This window comes from Mobula birostris, chromosome 16 (assembly GCF_030028105.1).
Source record: "Mobula birostris isolate sMobBir1 chromosome 16, sMobBir1.hap1, whole genome shotgun sequence".
NCBI classification, from domain to species: domain Eukaryota; kingdom Metazoa; phylum Chordata; class Chondrichthyes; order Myliobatiformes; family Myliobatidae; genus Mobula; species Mobula birostris.
This window is the reverse complement of record NC_092385.1, coordinates 11,436,836-11,445,313: the sequence shown is the minus strand read 5'-3', so window position 1 is coordinate 11,445,313 and position 8,478 is coordinate 11,436,836. Positions and strand designations below refer to the sequence as shown.

General features: G+C 43.6%; 1 protein-coding gene across 2 annotated transcripts in view; it reads right to left on the bottom strand.

The window, feature by feature from the left end:
* Positions 1-212: 212 nt before the first annotated feature.
* The window catches only part of LOC140210982 (semaphorin-3G-like), a 229,440-nt gene continuing 221,174 nt past the window's right edge, over positions 213-8,478 (bottom strand). The window contains exon 17 of one of the 2 annotated variants that reach the window (XM_072280298.1): positions 213-6,655. In XM_072280298.1, the coding sequence (XP_072136399.1) occupies positions 6,212-6,655 (444 nt within the window). In that variant the 3' untranslated portion in view covers positions 213-6,211. The remainder of the gene's footprint in view (positions 6,656-8,478) is intronic. The other variant, XM_072280299.1, reaches the window with a different exon arrangement.

Here is an 8,478-nt window from a genome sequence, read left to right as displayed (position 1 = left end):
CCCATAAAAAATGAATCTCAGGGTTGTATATGGTGATATATATGTACTTTGCTATTAAATTTACTTTGAACTTTGAAGTTTCAATAATCCATGCTCAGACACTGTCTGATTCTACCCCCTCCACCATCAAATGAAATTCTTGCGATTTGCTGGAGAAAACAACAGAACTCCAAAGAGAGGGGTCAGTCACATGTAAAAGACATATTCTAATACACTTCCATTTTATTTAAATGCAAGAGTATAAATATAAGTAACGTAATTATTACATCTAAAGTCTATGTAAACTGATTAAATACAGTGCTCGTCTTAACCCAGTCCCACATAAAATAATTAAAGCTGCAGAGTGTCACTGATCATTGAATTTAAATTAAGGAAGATTTACAGCACAATGGAAAACTATTTGCTCCTTTAACCATCTGTAGCACGGCTTCCAGACCTCCCTGTCCTGGGTAGGGTGCAAAAGGATCAGAATCTGACAGTTTATTTTAGAACTCTTCCAAAAGACCCAGTGTGCTGCGACAAGGAGCCTGCCCTCGGTCGGGGCTAATTTTTAATTGTCCCATAGACAGATCTTTCACCTTCCCCTTGGGATGATGCAGATATTCTGTCCGTAGATCAAGGAACCTCGGCAGCTTTGCGTCTGTAACCATAAATACTTACAAATTGTTTCAATAAGAAATGGAAATGAATATCACACTGACCCATTGTCACGTTCAAACTCTAAGCTTTGAGGCAGTATATGACTGGAAACACTTATAAATCAATCAGGAGAAAACATGAACTGTAATAGCTGATCCTGTACAAAATACTTAAATGTAAATATATACATTATTTTACAAATCACAACTGGATGCAAATCTCTGTGAAACACTTGTCTTTGAAAAGGAAAATAATATCAATATTGTTAAGTGATGGCATTCACAATGACAAAATAAGGCAGTATTTTTTTCACTGTTCCCAACCTGCACTATTTTCTCAATTATTGTCCTTTCCTTTTGGCTTCTAAGACCTCTCTGATAGGATTGCTTTTCTAGGAGCATATGATGGCCTCTAACTACTCCACTATACACTCCTGCCATTGGTCAATCAATGTGGCCAAATGGAAAATGATTGGACTACTTACCATCCAATCAGATGTTCCTCAGATCTTAATCAAAGGATTCTTTTCTCGACCTTAGCTATGCACATTTTAATAACCTGATGATTCTTCTCTCTGTGGGCTATCTCAAGTAGGTTGTTCCGAACTTTCTAAAGACCCTAGGCGAATCCCAGAGACTGGCAAGCCTGCCTTCTGCATGGATTAAGGTTAGAGTTAGGCTCAGTCAGTCCCTGGTGTCTAAATCACTGCAGGCTGTTCACACATACATCAAATTGTCTAAGGAGCTTTTGAAGGCTTTGGGCCAATCTTCCCTCTAAGGTGTGCGCACACACATATCTTTTGTTACTAGCGCACAAAGGAATCTAAACTGCACACAAAAGGTTGTCACCCTCCACCTCATTGGCATGTTGAGTATATTTTATGATTGTACACATCCACATTTCCTTTTCTGGTATCTGATGCAGATGGTGTTGACAACGTGGAGTTTTATATGATTTCTCTGCAGATTTTAGCACTGGTTTATTTATACTGTTCCTATTGAAGAAATTATTCGGTGCACACATGTTGTTGTCACTGGGCAAAAAATTGCACAGTACAAAATCTTTGTGCACACTGGTCATTACAAATTAGAGGGAACATTGCTCTGGACCTGTATGCACAGGAGTTTAGAAGAATGAGTAGGTTTGTCATTGAAACCTATGAAACATTGAAAGGACTTGGAGAAGATGTTTCCTGTAGTAGGGAGTCTTGGACCAGACAGCACAGCCTCTAAGTAGAAGAGTGTGGCTTTACAGCAGAGAAGAGGAGACATTTCTTCACCCAGGCAGTTGTAAATCTGAGGAATTCGTTCCCAGAGTTGGCTGTGGAGGCCAAGTCATTGGGTATATTTAAAGTGAAGATTGATAGGTTCTTGATTAGTAGGGGAGTTAAAGGTTATGGGGAGAAGGCAAGAGAATGGGGTTGAGAGGGATAATAAAATTAGCCATGATGGAATGGTGGAGAAGACTTAATGAATTGAAAGGCCTAATTCTGCTCCTATCTCTCATGGTCTTATGGAATCACCTCAAAGCCAGTTGTACCCAGAGACAATGCAGATAACTGCAAACATCATTGGGCTGTAGGTGAGAGAGAGTGTGTTTCTATCACTCATATAGACATTGGTGACAATTTACTGCAGCCAATACAGACTGACCTGCATGATTTTGGGAGAAACATCTACCAGTCAGTGATAAGACATCCCTTACATCTACTGGTCTTAGTGTTTGGATATCTGTTACATCTACCTAGCAGAGCAGAGGCGTCCTCAGTTTAACAGAAAGACCGCACCTCAGGCCATGCTTCACTCTCTCAGGACTGCACCTCAGCATCAGCCTAGACTTGTGTGCTCAAGCCCCAAGTCTAAGATTTGCACCATTGAACCCCCCCGTTCGAAGAAACCCACAGACAACAACTTCGCCAAGTTTCTTAATCCTTAATTTTTTTTCCACTCTGGCTTGTTGGTGACACAGGGGAGAGAGTAATCAACATGTGTTAACCAATCAGAGGCAGGGAGAGTTGATTGCATGATGCTGGACGCAGTTACCTGTTGGTCAGACTGCTTAGAGGTAACAGGCATAAGAGATATTGCAGATGCAGAAAGTTTAGAGCAATACGCACAATGTGCTGGAGGAGCTTAGCAGGTCAGACAGCATCTCTGGACAGGAATAAACAGTCAATGTTTCGGGCCGAGACCCTTCATCAGGACTGAAAAGGGGGAAGAAGTCAGAATAAGAAGGTGGAGGGAGGGGAGGAAGAAGTACAAGATGGCAAGTGATAGGTGAAACCAAGAGAAGGGAAGGGTTGAAGGAAAGAGCTGGCAAGCTGATAGATGAAAGAGATGAAGGGCTGGAGAAGAGGGAATCCGATCAGAGAGGGTAGAAGACCAAGGAAGAAAGGGAAGGGGGAGGGGCACCAGGGGAGGTGATGGGCGGGTAAGGAGATAAGGTGAGAGAGGGAAACAGGAATGACAGGAATGGGGAATGGTGAAGGGGAGGGTGCAATTACCAGAAGTTCGAAAAATCAATGTTCATGCCATCAGGTTGGGGAGCTGACAGGACTCATTCCTTGATAAGTGTAAGTTGGATTTTTATTAGGAATAATGCAGCTTTGTATAGTCAGGGCTTGAAATCACTCTTTAATACCTGTTTTTTTAACATATGCAAAGAAACAGGGAGTGCAAAGCGGAGGTGGAGCCTGGTTAATCAATGACACCTCCACTTACTCATTGCGAGGGTAATCCACTTAGCCCCTATTCTCTGCTCTTTCCCCAAAGACCTGGAACATTATTCCCTTCAAGTGCCTGTCCAATTCCCTTTCGAAAGTTGTCAGAGAAACTGCTCTTTTGTGCTTTCTACAAAGCAGACCTTATCAGAACGCATTGCGTTATTTATTTTCCCCGTTCTCCTGCAATCAATTGCAAACAGCGAGACCAGTTTGTTCCGCTTGGACTCTGCAACACGTAATGAGGCCTTCATTCAGGAATTGGGAGATTCTTATCCAATATTATTAAGGACTAAACATAATAGTATCAGGCTTTAGTTTTACAACATTTATTCTGCCTAGAATAAGATCTCCTGCTGAGCATTTTTTTTCTATAGCTTATGGAAACAAATGAAGGGATTTCTGATAAATGCCAGGCCCTCTATTTACAACATAAATCACAACTTGTTTTCCTTTAGGTCTGGTTCTAATTAAACAGCATGAAAATGAGTCATATTCAGGCAATCGGAAACAACTGAACTGTGATAAATACAATAGGACCTTGTAAAAGCAATTGGAATACACCCAAAGGAACCATCAGCGTGTATCCATCAGACTCTCCACTTGATATAGAATACCTTGCAGAATGACATATTGTGATGGATCTTCTAAAATATATCTATCAGATTGTACACATTAGAGTGCCCTGATTGTACTGTACCAACTGGAATGTTTCCATTGCAACATATCCATTAGAAAATATTCCTTGAAATACACCTTTTAGAATATAGCATTGAGTTATACCCTTTGAAGTAATTTTTTTTAGAATGTATCAATTGGAGTATATTCATCAGCATATAACCATAATGCATTCATGTTGGAATATACCTATCGGAATACAGATTCAGTTTCTGATTTATTTATCACATGTACGTGGTCTGGTTTAAGATGGCACTGGTGAAGCACAGCGATGACTTGCTGGCAGCAAACACAACTATTAACTACTTTATTACTCTATAGCCTGCAACTTCCCTTTTGGAGTTGAGCTTTTAAACCGCCTGAACGACCTGGCGTTCCTGCGATGTGAACTTGCACAATGTCTTGAAAATGCCCAATGGTTGCAGCGTTCTGCATGTGTGTGTGGGCCAAATTGAGGTGGCAGGGCTTGACAGTGGGGAGCAATGTCTGGCCATTGCTGGAGCGGACTTGGAGTGAAGTTGAAGTGGTAGAACCAAGGTGATGCAGCAGGGCCCCTGCCAGGGAGTGTGGAAGGACCTGCTGATGGACTGATTTATCGGGTATGGGCTGAAGTGAGCTGCTGGGGCACAGGCCTGAGACCGCTTCGAAACAGAAGAGCTCAGGTATGACCTGGAGTTTGACTGATTTAAGTGCCAGGCCAGATTGGAAAGGTTGGGTGAGAGCATATCGAAGCGACGGGGCCTGAGTCTAAGAGTGAAGAACAATCCAAGGTTTGGCTGATTTAAGCGCTGGGCCAGATTGGAAAGATCAGGGTGTCAGGGCCAGAGGCGAGGGATGGGCCGGTGTTCAGCTCGCTGTTCCACGAGGCTTACTTGTCTCTGCGCTGAACTGAGGCTATGGCCTGCACCTAACAGGCTCCTGGATCAGACTGACTTCATGGCTGTGGACTCTCTTTCATGAACTTCTGTTCTGAGTGCTATTTGCTTAATTTTATTGTTTAATCAACTTGTTTTTTTCCCTGCACATTGAGTGTATGGCAGTCTTTCTCTTAAAGGGCTCCATTGGATTTCTTTTTTTTGTGGCTGCTTGTAAGGAGACAAATCTCAAGGTTGCATATAGTATACGTGTGTTGATAATAAATGTACTTTGAACTCTGAACTTTGTACACTGAAAAATACAGTGAAAAGTGTCATTTGCGTGAACAACCAACACACCCAGGGATGTGCTGGGGGGCAGCCCGCAAATGTTGCTGGACATTCTGGTGACAACAGAGCACGCCCACATCGTTCAGTGCAACAAAATGACATCAGAATCCCAGTCTCCCACCCCAGGACAGGCCAACTCCAGGCCCAGGAATGGCCCCAAATGGTGAATTGAAGGATTACGGGGCTGGATGTGTGCAGCCAAATAGAATGCACTCTTCTCCGGTAGTTCAAGGGCTCCTGGTTTGAGTTTGATCTGCAGAACAATTTTCTGCGAAACGGTAGCTAATGCTCAGTTTCCTCACCAGAAGTAAAATATTGATTTCTGGCAACCTAACAACAAATGATCCCCTCCCTCAGCGTCAACATTGGTTATTAAAATGTAGAAGCAATTTAGAAGAGGCGAAACTTGCCCAGAAAAGCAGAATGCCCAGTTGCACCCACAAACAGTATTGAGCACACTTTGATCAATGGTAGCAAAGCTAGGAATCCCCAGCCATTCCCAATCTGACAAGCTCCTTTGACTGAAGTTATCAAAGACTGGGCACTGACTCGTTCCAAGTATTGAATCAGTTAGGGTCTGCTGCACTAAAGGTATATGGATCTTGCTCTGTAATTTTTGTTCTTCAACAAATATAGTGGATGGATTTCTCTGTCCCTCCACTGATTTCTAATGAATTATTAAATAACATACATAAATACATGGAGCTTAACATCTTAACCTAAAAAACATATGAGATCAAAATTATATGGCGCAGTAGATTCAAAAATAAAATGGGATCATAACCGATCAGGGTCTCTGGTGACTGGACTGGATGTGAAAGACTTTGGTGATCTTTGACTTTGTGAGGGATGGGGTTGGCTAAGAAATGATCCTTCTGTGCAGTTATTTCTCTGCTCTGTGAAAGTCTAGTCCATTCTCTGGAGATCCACCCTTCAGGGGCCACTGGAGCCGGCGATCAGCCGGCCAGCTCTATGTGTCAGCCACATGCCTGGGTGTTCTGTTGCGGGGCCTGCTCTTCCCTTTCTTCGCACTGTCTGACATGAACTTCCACTTGCTCGACATCATCTTGCGCTTCTTCCGCTGCTTGTCACTGCACCACACCCTCTCGCAGTACTCCTCCACGCGGTGCAGGTTGGAGTAACCGATCAGCTGCATGATGTCCTTGAACCAGGGCTTCTGGCTCTGTAGCCGGCGAGGCTGGGCCACGCAGGGGCGTTGGCTCCGCTCTTCGTCGTCCCGGTTGAAGATTTCTTCCAGCTGCTCGCTCTCAAGCACCTCCAGCGAGATCTTGGTCACTGTCTGGATGAAGCCGTGCTCCATTGTCTGGCAGTAGTAGGTTCCTTCGTCCATTCGGTAAATCTTCCTGAACAAGAGGCCATGCTCGGTCTTGATGACCCGTTCATCGGTTTTCACCTGTGGAGATTAGAGAGTCATAGAGAGGCACAGTGTGGAAAGAGGCTCTTCACCCCAATGAGTCCAGTCTCACCATCCAAAGCTCTACAACACGTAAAAACCGCCCAAGGCATCACCAGCACCACCCTACCCAACATCAAGGAAATATAAACAGAAAGGTGCTGGATAAAGGCCAGAAATATTATGAAGGACTCCACCCACCCTGCTCATGGACTGTCTGTTTCACCCCCTTCAGGGAAGAGGCTACGCAGCATCCACACCAGGACCACCAGACCCAAGAACGTTAACTTCCCCTTGAGCCATCAGGCTGATCAATACCTGCACTCATTAACCAACCCCACCACCATTAGCTACACATCAGCCACTCCTCTCTACCCTTCCTCCATCATCTTATAGAAACAAATAAAATTATGAAAGGGATAGATAAGGTAGAGGCAGGAAAGTTGTTTCCACTGGTAGGTGAGATTAGAACTAGGGACATAGCCTCAAGATTCAGGGGACTAGACTTAGGATAGAGATGAGGAGGAACTGCTTTTCCCAGAGAGTGGTGAATCTGTGGAACTCTCTGCCCAAAGAAGCAGTGGAGGCTATCTCAGTAAATATATTTAAGACAAGGGTGTTTGCATAGTTGGGGAATTACGGGTTATGGAGAAAAGGCAGGTAAGTGGAGTTGAGTCTATGGCCAGATCAGCCATGATCTTATTGAATGGTGGGACAGGCTTGATGGGCCAGATGGTCTAGTCCTGCTCCTATTTCTGATGTTCTTATGCACCTTACATACTGTCAGTCTACGTATATAAGCAAATCTTACATATATACAACCACACTCAACAGTTACTTGTACAATGTGTTTTATAAGATTCCTTTTATATTTATATTTATTGCATCCTTTATGCTTATTGGGGAAGAAGGAATCCTATCAGATTCCTTCTTCTCCAGCCCTTGACCTTTCCCACTCACCTGACTTCACCTATCATCTTCCAGCTAACTTCTTCTCTCCTTTTTATTCTAGCATTCCCCACCCCCCCAATTCTCATTCCTGAAGAAGGGTCTCGGTCCGAAACGTCAACTGTTTATTGATTTCCATAGATGTTGCCTGAGCTGTTGAGTTCCTCCAGCAGTTAATGTGTGTTACTTGTGCTTAATGCATTTAATGCTGCATGGCATCCAGAGTAACAATCATTTTGTTCTCCTCTACACTTACATACTGAAGAATGGCAATAAACAATCTGGAATAGTGTATTTATACCCATTAGAAGTCAATGTGAATCAAGGTTAACGTCAGGTGCAATGAAAAACTTCCTTGCATCTGTGCCACAGGCATAGAGCATCACAACATTCACATGAAAAGCATAAGTTAACAAGATCTTACAAGAAGTGACAAGTAAAAGCCAAGAGAAAAGCACAAAGAACAAAAAGACCAATCCCACGTTAATCCCACTTTTACTCTCCCCACAGACTCAGTGTTCCCCCTCCCCCCACTCATCTCCACCCCAGGGGCAATATCTAAGAAATATTTGGGCCCCATATCTAAGAAAGGATGCCCTAGCATTGGGAGAGGGTCCAGAGGAGGTTTATGAAGCTGATGCAGGGAATGACAAGATTAATATTTGAGGAGCGTTTGATGGCTCTGGGCCTGTACTCACGGGAGTTTAGAAGAATGAGGGAGAATCTCATTGAGGCCTACCAAATATTGAAAGGCCTAGATCGAGGTGGAGAGGATGTATCCTAGAGTGAGGACATCTAGGACCAGAGGGCACAGCCTCAGAATAAATGGACATCTCTCTAAACCAGGGTTCCCAACCTGGGGCCCAGGGACCCCT